The following is a 23,234-nucleotide window of genomic DNA, read 5'->3' as shown; positions in this document are numbered from 1 at the left end:
TATAAAAATCTCAGATATAAGTATAACAAGCTACGGGTATATATAACTCGAAGTCGTTAGTTTTGTTTTCTTACGCTGGGACAAATTAATGTCATAAAATGGGCGCTTTAACGGAGAGCCAGTGTTGAGGGGTATTTGCGAAAAATACGAGTCTTGAAAATGAATTTCCCTCGCCTTACAGCTCGCGAAATTTAACATTCTCTTGACTGGTATTTTTCGCAAATACCCCTCCTTAACATGATATATCTGTTCATAGTTCTTTACATCAGGCTTTGGAAGACAATATTTATTTTCAATCTAAGAGCTTAAATAGGTGCATAATTAAGGAAGAAAACTTCGCTCTAGGAAATGTAATTCAATACACAAGAAACAACAAAATGCTCTCTTGTTCATACACAAAAACCCATAAATTAACTAAGAAAATAAAGCAATTACAAACCCACTAATTTTTCAACAGCATTTCCAGATGTAGGTTTGCCTTCCAATTCAATGCTTGATTCATATGAAGATTTACAGTCCTTTAAAATCTGTTGTGATTTATCTCCTGGTGGACAATTCTCATACTGAGCAAATTGTGACAGGCCAAGCAAATACAGTGAATGTCCATTACATGGCTGTATCTGTACTAACTTCTGACAGGTCTAAAAATATACCGGTTTACATTTATACAATAGAAGTACTAACTTCTGACAGGCCTAAAAATATATCGGTTTACATGTATACAATAGAAGAGTCTGTCATCAACTGCTTTCTAAGCCTATCAGCAACAAATATTTCAGGGTTTACATATTTTAATACATGTAAATGTAAATATTTTCTGATAGAAATATTGTTTAAATTTCAATATGGTAAAATTCTTCTTTGCATTATCATTTCTTTTAAAAAAATCAATTTAAGATGGCAGTTATCCGAATAATAATTTCTAGCAATTTAAACTTTGTATTTATTCAGAAAAATTTCCCTAATGGAGTCATATGAATATTTTAAAATTACGGTGCAGTCCTGTGTATCCACGCACTTAAGACTTTTGGCTTCACTTTGGTAATCTCATAAAACCAATAATCAGATAATATTGTGTGAACAAATTCATGACATACTTTAATTTTATGGAATCTTCTTTATGTATGGTTTCACCCTTAAGATTTTATGTAATGTGTGTCCAAAATTACCCTGTTTTGTCAGTTCTTCAAATGTCCGGTGATTTTGTGCATGCCTTCTAAAAATAGCTAATTTTGAATACAGAAAGATTTTATTCTAGGAAATATAGTTCACTTTGAACCAAACAGACTTCCAAGGATGCGGAGCAAAATTTATTTCATCTTGATAAAAATTTGACTTAAAATGAAACCAATTTCATCTGATGATGTAATTTTTTTTTTATGGAAAATGGCTAAATATGGTCAATCATGGGATTGCAATTATAAATTTGTGCTTGAACTTATCAATTTTATTCTTTTTTGACACTTCAGAAAACCAAAACAATTACAAGAACGATTCTAAATGTGTTATATTGCGGATATGACGAAATCAGGTAATGCGCGATATCACCGGCTGTGCGGACACAGGGCATTCCACTGTATAAGGTTATTATTGGCTTGAGAAAAAAACATCTGGAAAACGAAACATTTTCTACTTCTTTGAGGAAAAAATCTTCTTGAACCTACCTTTTCTTGTAATGTCAATAATTGTTCATTCATAGGCAGTGTAGAGTGGAATATAAGAGATGACAATCTCTGACATCTTTGTGTGATCAGTTTCTCATTCCCGCCATTCTTCATCAGAATTTCTAACAATGTGGCATGTGATTCTAGTAATACCCATTCAAACTGTTTATATGCATCACCTTTGGAAATATTTGGTAAGACTTGAGCTGCCAGTAATGCTGCTCTGTAATGACATAATACACGGTAGTATGTTTAACTCAATGCCTTCATCAAAATCAAGCAATATTCAAAGAAATAAAAAAATAGTCTTTGGTATTGTGAAATTGAATCAATGCTGTAGTGTAATACATTTGAATTTTTCAACTACCATGCTAAAATTTAAGTGAGTATTGTTTCTAAGAAACAAATCAGAATAAAGCTGTTTAAGTCTAGAATCCCTTTGAAAATGCATAGACATAGTAATAGAAGTCATCTCAAGTTGGAGCTTATTTCACTAATTTTTTTTTTCAAAGAACAAAGATTATTATAAAGTACGTTTCACTCAATCTTTAGCTTTCTGTATAATATTCTTGTGAAATGTTATTTGCCATTCTTTACATAGGGAATTTTGTCTGTCTTTTTTTTTATCATTTTTTTTTAATGTGCTTTGCATTTAAATTTATCATAATTTATGCTCCCAGTATGGAATTCACCTGTTTTAATTCATCTAAAATGTCATGTTAAAAATCTTAAAAACAAAACAAAAATCCTTTTACTTTTCATTCATAAAAACAGTTTTCAGGTAATGAATTCAGTGGCTGTTTTCACTAAAAAAGTTCTAATTTGTAGGAATGCAATACATACATATGAAGAACATCTTTTCCTGAGATACATTCCTTAATGTCTGCATTCTGTATAAGAAGACGTCCGAGTTGTACAATACCTCTAAGTAAATGCACATTATTAGATCTGACTAGATTGTCTGAATGCAATTCTGGAGTTATCTCCCTGTAAAATCAATGTGTATTTTAAATCTGATGTCTCTGAAAGTAAATCAAGAGTAATCTGCCTGTAAACCAATATACAACTATAAGATCTGATAGGATCCAGCAAAAAAACAAATAAACTATAGAGGTTCTGTGAGCAAAGCTCATAAAATGATACCCCTAGACCCCACACACAGCAAAAACATAGACTAGGATTTGCTGAGGAAAACAACTACAGTTTTTCAGATCAAAAGACAATCTGGATCAGCACATTAACATTATATGATTTCAGATTCTTAGAAAATTTCAATAAATCTTTATAAGATGTATAGAGGGAGTTGAGGATATAAAGAAATGTAAAAAGGGGTACAAAAGTACATGTGAGAAAGACTGGAAGTTTTACAGGATTCTGTCTAGCAGTTCATGAGCAAAAAGGGATAATTGGGATGAATGTATGTATAACCCTACAACGAAATACAACCTTCTTTCAGAAACAGGGGGTATAATTATTATATATGTCAAATGGTATTCAGATTCAGGAATTATCTCCCTGTAAAACAAGGTACATTATTAGATCTGATTAAGTTGGTGAATGCTATTTGTGAGTTAACTCCTTGTAAAACACTACGAACATTGTTAGATCTCATTAGATTATTCTTTTATTGTTAAGTTTATGTTTTTTTTTTAAATATGATCATATTCTAATGTCATACCAATTAGTGGGACATAAAATTTGAGTCATTCTTTGATACTTTATTTTCCTAATCATTTAACCTTCTCCCAGTCTTTAGACATTCACATGGAATTGCACATGATCTAACTTTTTCAATAGTTTGGTGTTTACCTTGGGTCCCTATCTGTCATAGCAAACTTAGTATTCTGTGTCAGTAAAGTTTCCATGGCCTCCAACAAGTAACTAACAGCTTCTTTAACTCTTGCTCCTGGACCTTCTTTTTGTAATGCTAAAGCTAATCCCAAATAAAATCTGGAATAATAATATATACATAATTAAAGAGCTACTAAACCAGCAAGTAAATTTTTCATTTTTTAAGGTACATATACGAAAAATAAAGTTCACTGAAATGAACATGTTTAGTTAATTTTTGAAGGCCATAAGGTCTTCGATGGGTAGTTGTCTCATTGAAAATCATAACACATATCATTATTTTATGCTGTCTGTTTTGAGGTGAGGTAATTATGGAGAAAAGTGTGTTAAACAATTAAAGTTCATACAACATTAGGAAAAATTAATTAATCTTTTTAGAATCTGCAAACAGGAAGAAGGTATCTGAGAGATCCAAAAAGTGCTCACACATTACAGCTCATCATTGTCAAGGTGCTAACCAAATATGATGTCATTCTGTTTTATAGTGGTTTCTGACAAAATGTTTGTTGGACAAACAGACAAACAAGGTGATTACAATATAGCCCCCATTTCTATAGACCCTTAAATGGACAGTGGTTCCATATAACTTGCCTGACCTGTAATTGCACCATAAATCAACAATACAAAAACTTACAAAGAATATTTAGCTACTGGTACTCATAACATATTTTATACAAAAAAATCAGTTTTTTTACTATTAGGAAGGCTAAAAAGTTTTTTTTTATGGAATCATCTTACTATGGTCATTATGGTCAAAATCAACTAGATCAAAAGTTTCGGAAATCTACAACTAGTAACTAAACAATCAATAAATAAATACCACTACAATATCTCTAAGAATGGTTGAAAATAAACAGAAAAGTGTAATTTTCATAAAATTTTGAAATCTAAATTGTCATTTAACTGCAGTCTTTCAAGGAAAATCCATGAAAAGGATATAAACAAATCTAAGTAGCTATCTACCTGCAACTATAAAACAAAGTTAGGTTTTGTGACCAATGCTTTAAAAATCATTAGCCTGGCATATATTTAAAAGTTATAACACAATCAATGCTTAAGTTCTAAATTTCACTTTTTTATTGCTGCACAGATGACTTCCAGAAAATTTATTAAAATCCCATCATTAATTTGGTTGATTGATTTGTTTTTTGAAAAGATATGAAAAATACTGTTAATTCCTACATATAAACCAACCTTGAGGACCAGAACTGTGTTAAGACTGACTTTAATAGTGTGGTGATGGACCAAACAATCTTTGCTTAACAATCAATTTTTGACTTTGACATCAACTGTTTTGTGTTTGGATGCTTAAACTAGGGGAAAACATTTAATTTTCTTTTATGGTTGACAAACTTGAAATTGGTGTAATTTCCAATTACAAACCTTCCCATTTGGTAATTAGGATTCCAATTCAATGTCACCTCTAATCTCTTTGCAGCATCACTAAAATTACCCTGTATCACTAAGAGACGACCAACATGGAAATTAAACACTGCTTTTGCTTCATCTATTACTAATGCATCCATGTATTTCAAATAAGCTTGTCCAAGGGGATTCTCTTCATCTGTGGCCTTTTGTGCTGCCATCCCTTCCTAAAAAATATGTCATTTATAGGAAAATCACGACTAAAACTTTTCACAGAAAATTTTTGTTTTACTTGTTTCCCAAATCAAGGTTTTACCTTGCTCCCCAAGTAATTTATGTGGCATAGTAATTTGCTGGGAATGAGATGCACTAATACTGAAGCAACTTTATCCCAAATATTATTGACAAACCAAGATAGTTTTTTAAATATAAATTTTAGTAAGAAATTGATTCATTAGTTTGATCAGAACCAGCACACTACTAGAAATGATCAGCATTCAAATCATTCTTTGGTTTTATATCTACTTATTTTCCATTTTTTTTCTGAAGTTTACTGAGTTAAGGTTTTCAAAAACAGATGGGTTTAATTCTTTTTAATCTAATACAATAATATATCAGTGAAATATTTCTACAAACCTGAGATGCTTGCTTTGATTTCCATGCAAATAAACCCATAACACGATCTGCCTGGACACTCTGACCATTTTCCAACAGATGATGATATTCCTGATCAATAGCTTTCAGTTGTAGAGCAATCGGTGCCGCTGCAGCATCAACACCTCTCAGTTTACAGATAGCTGCACATTCCTCATCTCTTGAGCTCTCCTTGGCATCAAGATTTAATGAAGGTAGAGCTTCATGCTCCTGTAATAGAAAATTGTTACTGATTTAAAATTAACACCTGTCTCATGATTCTTGTATATTAAACAATATACATTTGTACATAATAGTTTGTATCACCTATCTGGTATTCTCCAATGGAACATTTATAATACACATGAACTTGACCCAATGTTTATATTACTTAGATCTTCTTGCAACAAGTCAGATATTATTTTCTTTCATTATAAGATATTTGAAAAAAATAAGCAACTCAGATCAAATTTCTCATTCAAAGGACTAAATCATGTTATCTTATAAATTTGTTCACAGGTTGACTTTTTATTTTAGCTGCCATTACTTTTATAAACAGATCATATTGAAATCAATATAAATGTGACTAGTGAGTTGCAATGCAATATTCATAAACATGGAATATTTCCACTGTAGAATCAAAAACACTATCGAAGTACTACTACTTTATAAGCAACATTTAGACAACCATATTTGTTTTTCTTGATAATTATTTCTTTGGCTGATAGGAGCTACCAATCACAAGAAATTTGTCTTTTTATGAAACCATATTATAGAAATCCGGAATGAATTCATTCATACCTCTTTTTTCTGACCAAATAAATCTTCACAATAGTATTTTTCTTCTAATATCTTTCCTAACTGTAAATGTAGATTAGGATCCTTAGGTTTTAACTTAATAGCGGATGCAAAGCAGTGAGAAGCTCTCTGTAGATAATCTAGTGGAGTACAACCATCATCATACTGTTTAGACTCACCTAAAGTACAAAATTATTATACTAGAACAATGTTGACAAAAAATGTAATTTTCTTCAATTGTAAATTCAATATCTACAATTATCTTTCAAAATCATCAAAACACATATTCATATTCCATTGTGGATTTTTTTCATTTTGAGTACCAACATCATGAAAAGGAGAGACCAGTAATATTGCCCATTCAAGTTTGCAACACTTATTTTTAACCATGTTACTTAGAATTGCGGTCTTTCAAGTTAAATGTCAAGTTCTCCCCAGATCTGGTTCAAATATTTTGAATATGTTTTGCCATTTGATCTATTTTATGTTAAAAGTATGAATGAATCCACTATTTCAAATTTACACTATTAGCCTAGTCAATTTAGCTCTAAAATCACTCAACCTGCAACTAATTGCAACACAAGGTTTTTTTAGTGCAAATTATAATATAGACTTGAACTAACAACATATTAAAAATATACATTGATAAAATTTGAGGAAAAGTTTATTTTTGGGTGAAATATGTGGTTTTTAGAGAAAAAATGCTGAAAACTGGAAAAGAAGAAAAATTGTTATTTATGGTTACATTTTTAGACCTAAAGCTTGTTGGAGACAGGAAACCTTATCTTAATAGAGTATTATGTAGTCCTCTAGTTTTTGTTATTCATATTGAAGTAATTTTGAGGTGAAATGAGTGATTTTTAGTGAAAAAACGCTGAAAAGTGAAAACGTAGAAACTCTCCGTTGTTAATGGTTAATATTTTTGAAATTTTATCTATATAGAAAAAAGAACACACTATTTTATGTTTATTTTGTGAAGTCCTTTAGTTATCAATATTAATATTTGGGTAATTTTGGTTGAATATATGTTTTAAGAGAGAAAAACTCGGAAAACTGGAAATGAAAAAATCTCGGTTATTGATGGTTAAAACTTTCGAATTGGGATCTAAATAGAAAATAGAAATTACTATCTGATGTTTATCGTAAGAAGTCCTATAGTTATTAGTATTCAAAAAAATTGTAATTCTTGGGTAAAATGTAATTTTTAGAGAAAAAATTTAAAATTGTGAAAAATGGAAATAAAAAACTTGATTATTCATGGTTAAAACTTTTAACATAGGATCTTTATAGAAGACAGACTATATTATCTTATGTTTATATACATATGTATTCCTCTTGTTATCAATAGTAATCTATTTGTTGTGTTAAATATTTGGTTTTACAAACTTATTACAAAACAAGAATGTGTCCATAGTACACGGATGCCCCACCCGCACTATCATTTTCTAAGATCAGTGGACTGTGAAATTTGGGGTCAAAACTCTAATTGGGCATTAAAATTAAAAAAGATAATATCATAGGGAACATGTGTACTAAGTTTGAAGTTGATTGGACTTCAACTTCATCAAAAACTACCTTGACCAAAAACTTTAACCGGAAGTGGGACAGACGGACGAACAGACGAACGAACGGACGAACGAACAGACGGATGCACAGACCAAAAAACATAATGCCCCTAAGTGAGGGGCATAAAAAAGGAAAATTTTAAAATCTTGGTTATTTCTAGATTGATTTTTAAAAACGTAAAATGGAGAATGGAAACAGGGAATGTGTGAAAGAGAAAACAAGGCCACTAATGGGTCTTTAACATAGCGAGTAAATCCGGCACACGGAGGTGGGCTTCAGCTGACCCCTGATTTTTTTTGTACACTAGTTCAGCGAAATGGACACCACTCTAAACTCCAATACATACAAATGAACCAAAATTATTAAAAAAAACACACAAGACAAACAAAGGCTAGAGGTTCCTTACTTGGGATAGGTGCAGTAATGTGGCGGGGTAAAACATGTTGTGTGAGAACTCAACCCTCCCCTAGTTTCTGTAGACAATGTAGAATAAACAAACACACAGTAAAACTCAGTTTTAAAGAAGGACATTTTGTGGAAGTTTGAAATTTTATCTTATGTTTCTGTTATGTATTTATAGTAATTATACGTGTAGGTATAATAAACAAAAAATGATTGTGTTCAAAAATAACTGTAAATCAGTTTGGTTACTGACTTTGATTTTGTTGTGTTAATTGCTGGAAGAGTTATTGACTGTGGTCCTTTTTTTGTATTTTTCATAAGCTACTTTTACAACATTTGAATTGCATAAAGTCACAGTTAAACATAGAAGATGTGATTGTAGATTTCTCTTAATGTGTTGCTAATTTTATTTAGCAAGCTGTATCAATATCCACGTTTAATTTCAGATATATACGCTTTTTAAATTTGGGTACATATACTAGTTCACTGAATTAGCATGAAATGTAGATCCGATACTGTTTTAAGGCAATTTCAAGGGAAGCTTTGTCAATACGATTATAAGTTTACCTAAAGAGATTGAATTCAAAAAGTCATTGTACCAAAGTGGTCCAATTTTGGATGTTGAAAATGAGATAAGCATTATATTTTTAGTAAGGTACACAGTACTTTAAATATATGCATGGAGATAAGACTGATGCCAGAAAATGAATGAACATACCCATACAGCTGTCTGATAACACCTTCAAATAGTCATACTATACTAACCTGGTTTAGGTAAACTTTTAAAATATTCCTGAATATACTCTTCACCAGCTTTCTTAAGATCTTCAAGATCATCAAAACATTGCTGCATTTGTTTCTCCCATTTACGAACCTAAATAATAATTTTCAAGTTTTAAAATAGTCAAATGTGCTTTAACTCAACTGTTTGAGAAGTATTGCTTTTTGTGACTGTTACTACTAATACTAGTTTTTAGAAATATTTGGGTTTTTATCAGTTTCAAAAAAAGAATGATACCATTTTCCTAGCATCTGTTTTCAAGAGGCAAAATTTCTTTCAAACAATTATTGATACTTTCAAACCTACATATATTTTTTCGGTCATACTTTAACTGTAAGTAGATTTCATTTCAAGATATACTAAAAAGTACTCTGTATAAACAGAATTTTTAAAAGTGATCGAACATTTCCGCTTACACTTTTCGGTATCATCTATCCAAATAATAATTAACCTTTTTGCTATTTATTCACAAGTAAAAGGCCATTTGTAGAAATTGAAAATGAATACATATTTCTTACGAACAAAATGCCATAATACATGCACTAAAACCCAACTAGAGGTACTCTAAGGAAAGTGCACAAACTGATACCCCCACACCAACATAAAGCAAAGTCCATGATTTACAAAGGGAAACCATTAATGGGGGCCAAAAAATTAAACAGGAGGTCCACAATGGTATAAAATTCTGAAAAAGTTCTTATAAGTTCTTAAAAAAAAGGGGGTTTAGGAAGAGTTGCAGGTACAAAATAGGTATCCCACAAATACAGCAATGAAAAAGTACATGATTTGCTTAACTAAACCCAAAAAATAATTTTGAGAAAGTGTCACTAAATTCTTATATAAAGGTTAGGAGCAGTTATGGATACAAAATTGGTATCTTCCAGATAAAGGAATGGCAAAGTTCAAAAATCTATGTACTTTTAATATGCAACACTGTTGATGAGTTAATTGCTCCCAATTTATTTTTCTTTAGAACCCCACATGTAAATAGGTTATTTCTGCTGTATTCTTTATTTATAATTACCTGAACAGTATGATTAAGAGGAGCTGTCACATCCTTGAATTTGTCTTTTACATCCTAAAAAATATGCAAGTTTATAAATATTCTGTGAATTTTACCCTGATTTTATGGATATTACTTGTTTTGTGATTAGTGAGACAGTTGCTTTTTTGAGGAAAACATATGATTTGATAAATAAATAGAACATGAAACTGCAATCCATAATATATGAGGGATTGTAAATACAAAAAAAAAAATACAAATAGGATTCTCTTCAATAAAGTCCATTCTATGGCCTATAAAATGTGTGAAAAAAATAAAAGCTATTAAATAGCTTGAATTCAAATGTCAAACTGCAAAGAAAAAATGTCTGTTCATTCATGCCAATGCTATAGTGAAAATAAACCTTTCAAAAGTTACACAGTTTTGGAAAAAAAAATTAACAAAAACTTGAAATGATTTTTAGTATTTTTTTTTCATTAAAGTCATATGATACTTCAAATTTTTTTAAAAGTTGAATATGATTTATATACTTGAATGGCTAAGTTTTACTTTAAAACATGTGTACATGACAAACCGTGATGAAAGACAAGGTAAACAAACGTGAAAGTTCAATTCTGAAAGAAAAATTTTAATACACCAAATCATTTAACAACTGTTATGACAAAGTTTAATTATCAAATAGAAACTCATGGAAAATATAAAAAACATTGATCTATTGCATGTCTATCAACTCACTTATTTTTCACGTGCTCCATGATTTATGTGTTGAATTTTTATTAAGGTCTTGTTAAGTAAACTTAGACAATAAAAAACGAAAGCTAAGCAGGCAAACTTTTCACTAAATGAAATATTTATTGTCGATGTTGTGGATTTGTAATAGATGTAAAAATTTGAACAAAGAGGACTTAGTTTAGAATATATATATACATACATTGGTTCAATAATTTCCTTATCATTATAATTTCTAAAAAATTATTTCATATAACCTTAATACAAGATTTAAAAAGTACAGGAGAACTGAATATTCATAAAAACATAATATATCATTTCAAGCAGATTACTTTGATATTGTTATGAGTCATGGATTGATACACCAAAATGCTATATCAAAGGTCATAATTAGTTCAATATGAACTGAATCTTCAGTCTGAATGCTTATAAAAAGACATAAAAAACTTACTAATGCTTTTGGTGCAACATTAGTTTTATCGATAATACTTCCTAATTCTGAATATTTCTTTGTTTCACTAGTTCCTGTAGAAAAAAGAGAAATAGAGTTTTAAATTTTAAAGATATCTTCTGCCTATAATAGTAATAATAAATTATACCTTGTGTAAATTTCTAAGATAATAAGTTAATGAGGATGGGTTCTTTTTCTCATAAATTCATCATATCTGTCTTCATGTTAAGAATAGTAAGCTTATCTAGTATTACATATAGCATTTTTGATTAATTTAAAAGATTGAGATTTCCATAAGTATAATGTTTTGTGCTAACAAATTTATGTCATGATCTGGGCAAGAAAAAGTGTCTGTAAAATTTATTCACAGCTTTTCTAAACCTGGGAATATTTAGAGAATTACACCTGTCAATTGTAGAGGACTGTCATTTAAACCTCCAAATGTCTTTTGTTTTTTGTTATGTGGTTGGATTGCTGTCTTATTGACCCATACCTTTTATCTAATTTTATTCATAATACAAAAATGTATCCCTTACTGCAAATTTAATTTTTTATTCATCAGTAATATGGACACAATAGTACCTTTATATGACCTAAAATGTCTTTGTAAAATAAAACTGAAAGTTGACAATTTCCAAAAAAAAGGACAATCCTTGTGTGGATTTTGATATTTTTGTCAATTCTTTTTTTTTTAAAACATGGCAAATTCAAAAATGTATTTTCTAAACTATCCAAGAATTATCTTTCATGGTTATTTTGCATCTGAATGATACAAGAGTAGATAAAGTAATTAAAAAATTGGGATTAGCATGATTAGTATTAGAGTTTTCAAATGACACTTTACAACTCTGCTTTTTGACACATTTCATTGAAAACTCTAATACTAATCCCAATTTTTTATTAATTTATTTACTCTTGTAGCTATACATAACAAATTCTTTAATGAAATATATTTACACTAAAACTCTAATAATTTATTGGCTAAAAATTGAATATTTTGCATATACACTTGTGGTTAAAGCATTGCTTCATAAATACATGTACAAAATGAATAGGAAATTGTAGCTATTGGTTGTACAATTTCTTAAATACTTTTTTTTAAATTACTTAATAAATTAATGCTGAATACCTCCATATGTAAGAGGAATACAAGACTGAGCATTTGCCATTTTCTTATCAAGTTCATAATCCACAATTCTCCATTCTCCAGTCAATGGTATTCCACTAAGAGGGTCAATTTTAGATGTACGAGTACATGCATCAATATTTGGTGCTGAATATGTATGTTTTTCGTCATTGGCTTTGATAGATATAGGTCTGTATATTGGACTCAGTGATATTGGACATTCATATTGCTGTGCTAAATTATCATCTGTTATCTTGACATATCTGGGTAGTGGCTTCCGTATAATATCTAAACTGTAAGTCTGTGAGGAAAGAAATTATTATAAAAATAAATGATACATACTATTAGTAACACAGTGCACTAGTGACCTAATACAATATACTAGTATATGGGGTTAGTAAATTCCATATGGAGTGAGAGCGAATGTACACAGTGTGCTAGTGATCTAATATTATATATTTGGGGTCAGTAAATTCCATATGGGGTGAGAGCGAAGCTAAAACACTGTGTAACGAATTTATCTTACCGACTATCTTAACATGCAGCATTAAGACTAGTGGAATGTGTAAGAGGTAAGATTAATAACAATATCAATGCATCAAATTTGATTTTTGAATTAGGCATGTATGTTAAGTGTTTTTGCAAGGTATAATTTTGTGGACTACAAATCATATATGGCATAGACAACAGCAACTGACACAAATCATGGAATGGCCATTATTCCTAAATATAGGAAGTGGTAAAACTTTCGCTAAAACATAATGCTTTATATTGATCAAATTAATTGTTGTTTTCTGATTGACTCCTAAGCTAAATAAAACACTCGGCAAATGATAATATTAATAATTCAAAGTACATGTATTAAAACAAAATTCAAAAACATTTGGTATTTCAAATTTCTTCATAAATAACAAAATGATTCATTAATTTTAGAACATATTAACATATAAGGTTCAAAGTTTTCTTTCTATTCTTCTGCACATTTCTTGCAAGTTTTAGAAAGGAAGCTATCTATGAAATATTTGTCAATGGTTTCCGATAGAATTTGAATATACCTGTTTATTAGATCCATCAGCTGATGTAACTTCTATCTTGACATTTGTCTCCCCTACATTAAGAGGTGTAGATGTCCCTGGTTTTTCTCCACACAAAAGAATTGCATTTTTAGGATCAGGTGCAACTGGTGTTACTGTCACCTTGTCTGAATTGCAGGGTAATAAACCTAAAGTATTCAATAAATAAAGAAATAACTTATTGATCAGTGTCAAAATACTTGCAGAAAAATAAGACATCATACGTTCTTTTTTCAATTTAGAGTAAAGATCCTGAAGCTTGAACCTCAATTCAAAGTTATAACAATATATTAAGACTGTTTCTAAACTTAGTCAATAGATACGTTAGGAGAAATTACAATATCAGAATGTATGGTATACTTGCAAATGATGTATATCTGGAGATTGACAAGTGGGCCTCCAAATGATGTATATCTGGAGATTGACAAGTGGGCCTCCAAATGATGTATATCTGGAGATTGACAAGTGGGCCTCCAAATGACATCCATTTTCTATTTATTTTCATGGTAAGAATGTTAACTTCCTTCTGATCATTTTATGACATCCCCTTTAACAGGGCTGCCAAGTCTCACGCATTTAGCGTGAGACTCACGCATTTTCATACTTATTTGGCGGCATTTGCCTTTGATCTATTGTTTTTTCTCTTTGATCTTTACGATTTTGGCCAAATCTCACGCATTTGCATTATTAAAAGTTGGCAGAACTGCTTGAATACATCAATACTTGTTTATTTGAATAATTTGATATTGGAGAGTAAAATAATAAAAAAACAAAAAACAGGAGAGACAAAAACCATAAAGATCTTGGAGGTCCAAAACAATCAAAACAGGATGTCAATAGGCCATAGGAGCTGTCTGCCAATAAGTTTAATCATGAAAAAATGTATTGGATAATAATCCTATTTTTTTATTTATGAACATTTTCAATATTTTCCAGCAAATCATAATATCAGATTTTAATACTTTACTTACAAGAATATTCAAATACATTGTCAGAGAATTCTGGTGATAAGTCGCCATCTGATAACTTTAGATCACTCAACGTAGCATCTTTTGCTGATAATCTTTTAGCATGTATAAAATAATTCTTTATGGTACAATCTTCAGAAGTGACTTCTATCTTAATGTCAGTGATTTGACCTTCTTTTAGAGGAACATCCTTGCCACCATCACTTCCCTATCAGCAAATCAATAGCAAAATTAACAGTTGCTGTGCCATTGAGGTGTCAAAATATTTATTTTTTAATTGCAAGGCAGTAAAAATCTTAATAATGGAATTAAAGTCAGAAAATATTGTTTTTTTCAAACATTGGTACATTTTTGTAAGAATAATATGGATTCACTGATCTACTTTCTAATGATGAAGGTAAATCCAGAAAAGCGCTTCAGACGCATGAAATTAATAACGTGTTGTTTTCATTTTTCTAAAACATAAGGCAAATAATTTTGTTTACACAATCTTTACACTAAGGCAATAGATCAAATCATGATTTTGGCACTGTTCATGAAGTGCTGTATGTTATCTGCAGATTAAGTACAATGAGTTAAGTTTTAAGTAATTATAACATTCATTCATACAATATCCTTTAGATCTTATTTAATTTGTAACGTGTTTTGTCATCTGTGTAACTGTGTTTTTGTCGTCTCTGTAACTGTGTTTTTGTCATCTGTGAAACTGTGTTTTTGTCATCTGTGTAACTGTATTTTTGTAATCCATGTAACTAAGTTTTTGTTATCTGTGTAACCGTGTTCTCATCTGTGTATCTGATTTTGTCATCTGTGTTACTGTTTATGTCATCTATGTAATTGTGTTTTTGTCATCTGTGTAACTGTTTTTGTCATCTGTGAAACTATGATTTGTCATCTGTGTAACTGTTTTTGTCATCTGAGAAACTATGGTTTTGTCATATCTGTAACTGTTTTTGTCATCTGCGTATCTGTTTTTGTCATCTGTGTTACTGTGTTTTTGTCATCTGTGTAACTGTTTTATTGTCATCTGTGTAACTGTTTTTGTCATCTTTCTAACCGTGTTTTTGTCATCTGTGTAACTGTTTATGTCACCTGTGTATCTGTGTTTTTTGTCATGTGTGTAACTGTGTTTCTGTCATCTATGTAACTGTTTTTGTCATTTGTGTAAATGTGTTTTTGTCATTTGTGTGACTGTGTTTTTGTCATCTGTGTAACTATGTTTTTGTAATCTGTGTTACTGTTTTTTGCCATCTGTGTAACTATGTTTTTGTCATCTGTGTATCTATGTTTTTGTCATCTGTGTAACTGTTTTTGTCATCTGTGTTACTGTTTTCGTCATCTGTGTATCTATGTTTTTGTCATCTGTGTAACTTTGTTTTGTCATCTGTGTAATTGTGTTTAGTCATCTGTGTAACTGTGTTTTGTCATCTGTGTAACTGTGTTTTTGTCAGCGTTTGTCATCTTTGTAACTGTGTTTTTGTCATCTGTTTATCTGTTTTTTGTCATCTGTGTAACTGTGTTTTTGTCATCTGTGTAACTGTGTTTTATCATCTGTGTAACTATTTTTGTCATCTGTGTAACTCAGTGTTTGTCATCTGTGTAACTGTGTTTTTGTCATCTGTGTTACTGTGTTTTTGTCATCTGTGTAATTGTGTTTTTGTCATCTTCGTAACTGTGTTTTTGTCATCTGTGTAACTGTGTTTTTGCCATCTTTGTAACTGTGTTTTGTCATCTGTGTCACTGTTTATTTTTGTCATCTGAGTAACTGTGTTTTGTCATCTGTGTAACTGTGTTTTTGTAATCTGTGTAACTGTGTTTTTGTCAACTGTGTAACTGTGTTTTTGTCATCTGTGTAACTGTGTTTTTGTCATCTGTGTAACTGTGTTTTTGTCATCTGTGTAACTGTGCTTTTGTCATCTGTGCAACTGTGTTTATTTATCTGTGTTATTGTGATTTGTCATTTGTGTAACTGTGTTTTTGTCATCTGTGTAACTATGTTTTTGTCATCTGTGTAACTGTGTTTTTGTCATCTGTGTAACTGTGTTTTTGTCATCTGTGTAACTGTGCTTTTGTCATCTGTGCAACTGTGTTTATTTATCTGTGTTATTGTGATTTGTCATTTGTGTAACTGTGTATTTGTCATCTTTGTAACTGTGTTTTCATCATCTTTGTTACTGTATTCTGTCATCTGTGTAACTGTGTTTTTGCCATCTTTGTAACTGTGTTTTGTCATCTGTGTCACTGTTTTTTTTTGTCATCTGAGAAACTGTGTTTTGTCATCTTTGTAACTGTGTTTTTGTCATCTGTGTAACTGTTTTTGTCATCTGTGTAACTGTGTTTTTGTCATTTGTGTTACTGTATTTTTGTCATCTGTGTAACTGTTTTTGTCATCTGTGTAACTGTTTTTGTCATCTTTTTGTGTTTTTGTCATCTGTGTAACTGTGCTTTTGTCATCTGTGCAACTGTGTTTATTCATCTGTGTTATTGTGATTTTGTCATCTTTGTAACTGTTTATTTGTCATCTTTGTAACTGTGATTTTATCATCTTTGTAACTGTATTCTGTCATCTGTGTAACTGTGTTTTTGCCATCTTTGTAACTGTGTTTTGTCATCTGTGTCACTGTTTTTATTGTCATCTGAGAAACTGTGTTTTGTCATCTGTGTAACTGTTTTTGTCATCTGTGTAACTGTGTTTTTGTCATTTGTGTTACTGTATTTTTGTCATCTGTGTAACTGTTTTTGTCATCTGTGTAACTGTTTTTGTCATCTTTTTGTGTTTTTGTCATCTGTGTAACTGTGCTTTTGTCATCTGTGCAACTGTGTTTATTCATCTGTGTTATTGTGATTTTGTCATCTTTGTAACTGTTTATTTGTCATCTTTGTAACTGTTTATTTGTCATCTTTGTAACTGTGATTTTATCATCTTTGTAACTGTATTCTGTCATCTGTGTAACTGTTTTTTTGCCATCTTTGTAACTGTGTTTTGTCATCTGTGTCACTGTTTTTTTTGTCATCTGAGAAACTGTGTTTTGTCATCTTTGTAACTGTGTTTTTGTCATCTGTGTAACTGTTTTTGTCATCTGTGTAACTGTGTTTTTGTCATTTGTGTTACTGTGTTTTTGTCATCTGTGTAACTGTTTTTGTCATCTGTGTAACTGTTTTTGTCATCTTTCTAACTGTGTTTTTGTCATCTGTGTAACTGTGTTTTTTGTCATGAGTGTAACTGTGTTTTTGTCATCTATGTAGCTGTTTTTGTCATTTGTGTAAATGTGTTTTTGTCATTTGTGTAACTGTGTTTTTGTCATCTGAGTAACTGTTTTTTGTCATCTGTGTAACTATGTTTTTGTCATCTGTGTAACTGTGTTTTTGTCATCTGTTTATCTGTTTTTGTCATCTGAGTAACTGTTTTTTGTCATCTGTGTTACTGTGGTTTTGTCATCTGTGTAACTATGTTTTTGTCATCTGTGTATCTGTTTTTGTCATCTGAGTAACTGTTTTTGTCATCTGTGTATCTATGTTTTTGTCATCTGTGTAACTGTTTTTGTCATGTGTGTAACTGTGTTTTTGTCATCTGTGTAACTGTTTTTGTCATCTGTGTAACTGTGTTTTTGTCATTTGTGTTACTGTATTTTTGTCATCTGTGTAACTGTTTTTGTCATCTGTGTAACTGTTTTTGTCATCTTTTTGTGTTTTTGTCATCTGTGTAACTGTGCTTTTGTCATCTGTGCAACTGTGTTTATTCATCTGTGTTATTGTGATTTTGTCATCTTTGTAACTGTTTATTTGTCATCTTTGTAACTGTGATTTTATCATCTTTGTAACTGTATTCTGTCATCTGTGTAACTGTGTTTTTGCCATCTTTGTAACTGTGTTTTGTCATCTGTGTCACTGTTTTTATTGTCATCTGAGAAACTGTGTTTTGTCATCTGTGTAACTGTTTTTGTCATCTGTGTAACTGTGTTTTTGTCATTTGTGTTACTGTATTTTTGTCATCTGTGTAACTGTTTTTGTCATCTGTGTAACTGTTTTTGTCATCTTTTTGTGTTTTTGTCATCTGTGTAACTGTGCTTTTGTCATCTGTGCAACTGTGTTTATTCATCTGTGTTATTGTGATTTTGTCATCTTTGTAACTGTTTATTTGTCATCTTTGTAACTGTTTATTTGTCATCTTTGTAACTGTGATTTTATCATCTTTGTAACTGTATTCTGTCATCTGTGTAACTGTTTTTTTGCCATCTTTGTAACTGTGTTTTGTCATCTGTGTCACTGTTTTTTTTGTCATCTGAGAAACTGTGTTTTGTCATCTTTGTAACTGTGTTTTTGTCATCTGTGTAACTGTTTTTGTCATCTGTGTAACTGTGTTTTTGTCATTTGTGTTACTGTGTTTTTGTCATCTGTGTAACTGTTTTTGTCATCTGTGTAACTGTTTTTGTCATCTTTCTAACTGTGTTTTTGTCATCTGTGTAACTGTGTTTTTTGTCATGAGTGTAACTGTGTTTTTGTCATCTATGTAGCTGTTTTTGTCATTTGTGTAAATGTGTTTTTGTCATTTGTGTAACTGTGTTTTTGTCATCTGAGTAACTGTTTTTTGTCATCTGTGTAACTATGTTTTTGTCATCTGTGTAACTGTGTTTTTGTCATCTGTTTATCTGTTTTTGTCATCTGAGTAACTGTTTTTTGTCATCTGTGTTACTGTGGTTTTGTCATCTGTGTAACTATGTTTTTGTCATCTGTGTATCTGTTTTTGTCATCTGAGTAACTGTTTTTGTCATCTGTGTATCTATGTTTTTGTCATCTGTGTAACTGTTTTTGTCATGTGTGTAACTGTGTTTTTGTCATCTGTGTATCTTTTTTTGTCATCTGTGTAACTGTGTTTTTTGTCATCTGTGTAACTGTGTTTTTGTCATCTGTGTAACTGTGTTTTGTCATCTGTGTAAATTTCCTTTTCTTTTGACATTTAAATGCAATATTTTTTTTTTGTGGTAAAGCAGATTAGTCTTACTTTATAATGTACAGAGTGACAGAAGGAATGGAAACATCATGACCAGTAATTATGGAAAGATAACAAAGAATGAAATGTGAAAGATTAATTTTATATTACAATCAATGTAAGAGAAAAATATCAACACTTTATTATTTCTTTAATATCCTTATAAGGTTTGGGGGTTTAAAAACACACTTTAACCCTGCCACATGTTAATGTGCCTGTCCCAAGTTAGGAACCTTATCAATGTATCTTTGTGATCTTTTTCCCTTATAGAATTTGGTGTTGATAGCTGTTTTTTGTTAGTTGTTGTTAATTTGAAGGGAATGTCTAGTTCATATACTATAAAGATGGAGTCATTTTAACATGATGGTATATAAACTGCTTACTGAAAGCAGTTTGGTTGGAAGACACAATTGCATGATTTTATTTTATTTCATCAAATGTAGTCCCTACAATTTATTCAAAACTCTATTTTTTCCTGAAATTTCCCCAACACCTTTTTATTAAATATTTGTCTCCATATTTAACTAGGGTAAAAGTTTGCTGTGAAAAAAATTTGCTTCCTAAGGCCAACTAAAATTAAGTAGATTTTCATCCAGATTTTTGAAACAAATAGGGCGGGTGGGAGGATTTTATTTTTTAATTTTTATTTCCTCAGAAACCCCTTGTAATGTGTTCTTCATATGCAAGGGTAATAATAAGATTATGTCATGTATATAAAAGGAATTCTACATAATTTTTCAAATTCTTAGATAAATATTTCTGATTAGCAACCACTGTTATACATGTAATTGCAGCTTTAGAAACCTATTTTCAGTAAATAGCAAAAACATGGAGAAATGCTCTCTTTTAGACTGCCTAAATTTAATTTGCTTTCTAATCTATGGTTTGTAGTGCCCATAAAATGAAGCGTATACATTTAATATAATGCAACGCAAGTATTATGAGTACAGAGTGAAATGAAAACTCAAACTGTGTTGAAAATACTAGGGTTGATGCTTTTAAGATTCTTAAGCAAGGTGCAAAGATAATTACATGAAAAACACGAATTTAACCAAAAAGAATTTGTTTAATGACTCTGTTGAGGTTCTGGGGACAGAGGGGTTTGCTGTTTTGTACTCAATATACGGTTATAAATTACACAAGTTCGTGCTTGGGTAAATTTCTTTATTCCAGTCATGTTTTTTGTACCAATGTGTTCCACGATTCTTGCCTTTGGATATCATTCCCAGTCCAAATTTCCTAACACAAAGTCTTTGTATAAATAATAAAATCCACAGTTTTCTAATCACTGAAATTTGTGACATACTGCAATTTGCGTTCTTGGACACCGCCTGTTACTCGTAACCCTAATATTTCATGCCCTTCCCGTAATCAATCTCTATTCTTGGAAGATAATGTTGTCATCATAGGGCAGTAGAATATGTCAACTTAATTATTTTGGTTAAATCACTGGAAGAAATACGAAAACCGAAATTTTCAAGAGGAAGTTTTGAATGAAACGAAATGTATCGGCGGTTACCGATAACAAAAATGAACAAAATCCGGAATTCATAAATTTTTAAAAATTTTAAAAAATCAGGATGGGACGATTTCAGAGGGGTGGTCGGGGATGAAAATCTATCAATTAATTTTAATTGGCCTTATTTTTAAATGTGGTGATTTTGTCTTGTGACAGAAGGCTGAAATTAGGGATATTATAAGCTCAATCATACTAAATATAACTTATAATTCCCCTCTCAGATATCTGTGTCAATATGTTGAGTTAGATATCTGGCAACTTTTAATAAATTCTATTTTTCAAGAAAAAGTACTTTAAACAGAAAAAAAATCTTACATTATATACAAACAAGTTTGTGCATGTGCAATTTTTTAAATTTGCATTTATTATTATTATAAATGCAATTCATCAACAAATAAATTTCCATCCATTTGGTTATTTTCCGTGTCAGAATTTGTGTGATGTTTGGCCTAAGAGCGGGCAGTGTAATCTTTGCCATGTTAACAGTATTCTTTCCAACACTTTATATAATGAATTTAAAAAAATTGACAGCAAAATGTTTGGGTAAGTTAATTGTTGCCCCTCCCCCTTACAAAAAAAAACAATTACAGGGTTCAGTGTGAAAATTTCCTGATATACAATATACATGCATGTTCCCCAGTCATTTCAGAGGTATAGGGTCCGTTCCCTCTCAGAACACGTTCGCACCTCACACGTTTGCACCCTATTTTCATTCAAATACAGGTTGAATTATTAGATGTTTTTTTTATAGATCAATATATCCAAATATTTATATTTTATGAATAAAAATTCATGTATTTTCTAAATGAAATATTGTTTTTTGTGATTAAATGATTAATTCTTAAATGTTAATTTCGCATTAGTACTGGTTTCCTCTTTTGATTGGTCACTCTTTTTCCAATGTTTTGTCCCTTATACTGTTATATCTACATTTGTCATTTTCCTTTTTACAATAGCATATATATCCTCGTATTATGGGTTTTAGTGCCATTTAGAATGCATTGTGTTGTCACAATTTCCATTGAAAAAGCATGCATAGTACGGGAGTTTCTCGCTGCATTGAAGACCCATTGGAGGCCTTCGGCTGTTGTCTGCTCTATGGTTGGGTTGTTGTCTCTTTGACACATTCCCCATTTCCATTCTCAATTTTATAGTACTAATTCATATGACTTACAAAAACATATCATCTGACGATATATGTAAGTTAAGCTAAAATTAGTAAGAAGAAGATACATGAACTTTAACATGATTAAAAACTTATTCAAAACAAAACCTTTGAAAAGGGTTTGAACATTTAGGGTGCGAACGTGAAAGGGGGTGAACATGAACTGAGCGAACGTGATTTTTGGCAAACGGACCAGGATATATTTCAGACACCACTGACATGCAGCTATACATCTGCCATGATCTGGTTAGGACCCAAACACTTTTAATTTCTTACAGAAATGCAATATGATGCACCCGTATCACTGGTGAGAGGGTCAACATGAATTTTCTCCACATTGCTCGCTAGTGTCACATTATATTCTGTTGTGTCTTTATGAAACGCAGGCGACAATTTGCCGGGCTTTATGACTAGTTTATCTAAGTTGCAGTCGTCCATCTTGAAACCTAGGACGCTAATTTAGAGATTAATTTGAGGAACATATTCAAAATTGATAGATAAAGCCTAGAATGTATGATAAAATATGCCAATTTTCATTCTGTTTGATATTTTGTACTTTGAATTTTGATTTTGATTTTGAATTAAATAGGCCTAACTTTTTTTAGGCTACACTAGTCACAGGAAGTAACAAAATCGCGGGAAAGACGATTTTGTCAACAAAAACAGGACGCATTGTCAAAAAATGCCTTTTATTTCAGAAGAAGAATTAGATGATGAATTTAGTGTATTTGGTTATGAATTCAGTAGTCCCCAAATTGTCGAAAAACGTAATTGTATTTATCTGATAGAAACTTCACCCTTCAGTTGCCAGTTTTTATAGCCACTGCCACTGGTCATTTGTCTACCTTAGTAAAGTCCTTAGTAATAGTATCTAGGGATTCTAGCTGCGAAACCGTCCTTATGATATTTTTTTTACAATTTGCGGTCCGCAAATATCTTAAAGACCTAAGGTAGCAATACAAAGTTAGGAAATAAACTTAAAATTGACACTCATAATTTTTACAAGGCAGTGTCTGCGCGTACCCGCATGCGGGTACGAATAGTCAAATTGCCATTCATAGGCACATCCGGTTTTATAATAAAATGCCATCGGATCAGGAATGAAACGTGAAATATATACGGAATTTGTCGCAATTAGTGAATAAATTGA

General features: G+C 31.0%; 2 protein-coding genes across 3 annotated transcripts in view; one reads left to right on the top strand and one right to left on the bottom strand.

Annotated features, from left to right (window-relative positions):
* Nucleotides 1-22,527, bottom strand: part of LOC127738173 (uncharacterized) — a 41,382-nt gene extending 18,855 nt beyond the window's left edge. For both annotated transcript variants that reach the window (XM_052249322.1, XM_052249323.1), the window contains exons 1-14: nt 22,361-22,527; nt 14,414-14,618; nt 13,425-13,591; nt 12,373-12,670; nt 11,244-11,317; nt 10,085-10,138; nt 9,045-9,153; nt 6,315-6,490; nt 5,517-5,744; nt 4,899-5,107; nt 3,474-3,614; nt 2,508-2,651; nt 1,665-1,887; nt 440-641 (exon numbers count right to left, since the gene is read on the bottom strand). In XM_052249322.1, coding sequence (XP_052105282.1) covers nt 440-641; nt 1,665-1,887; nt 2,508-2,651; nt 3,474-3,614; nt 4,899-5,107; nt 5,517-5,744; nt 6,315-6,490; nt 9,045-9,153; nt 10,085-10,138; nt 11,244-11,317; nt 12,373-12,670; nt 13,425-13,591; nt 14,414-14,618; nt 22,361-22,522 — 2,392 coding nt within the window. In that variant the 5' untranslated portion in view covers nt 22,523-22,527. The remainder of the gene's footprint in view (nt 1-439; nt 642-1,664; nt 1,888-2,507; nt 2,652-3,473; nt 3,615-4,898; nt 5,108-5,516; nt 5,745-6,314; nt 6,491-9,044; nt 9,154-10,084; nt 10,139-11,243; nt 11,318-12,372; nt 12,671-13,424; nt 13,592-14,413; nt 14,619-22,360) is intronic.
* Nucleotides 22,528-22,708: 181 nt separating this feature from the next.
* Nucleotides 22,709-23,234, top strand: part of LOC127738175 (DNA polymerase alpha subunit B-like) — a 39,092-nt gene continuing 38,566 nt past the window's right edge. Inside the window, exon 1 of the mRNA XM_052249325.1 lies at nt 22,709-22,851. Within this exon, the coding sequence (XP_052105285.1) occupies nt 22,767-22,851 (85 nt within the window). The 5' untranslated portion in view covers nt 22,709-22,766. The remainder of the gene's footprint in view (nt 22,852-23,234) is intronic.

This window comes from Mytilus californianus, unplaced genomic scaffold, assembly GCF_021869535.1.
Source record: "Mytilus californianus isolate M0D057914Y unplaced genomic scaffold, xbMytCali1.0.p SCAF_4, whole genome shotgun sequence".
Classification (NCBI taxonomy): Eukaryota; Metazoa; Mollusca; class Bivalvia; order Mytilida; family Mytilidae; genus Mytilus; species Mytilus californianus.
This window is presented reverse-complemented; position numbering and strand designations above follow the sequence as displayed.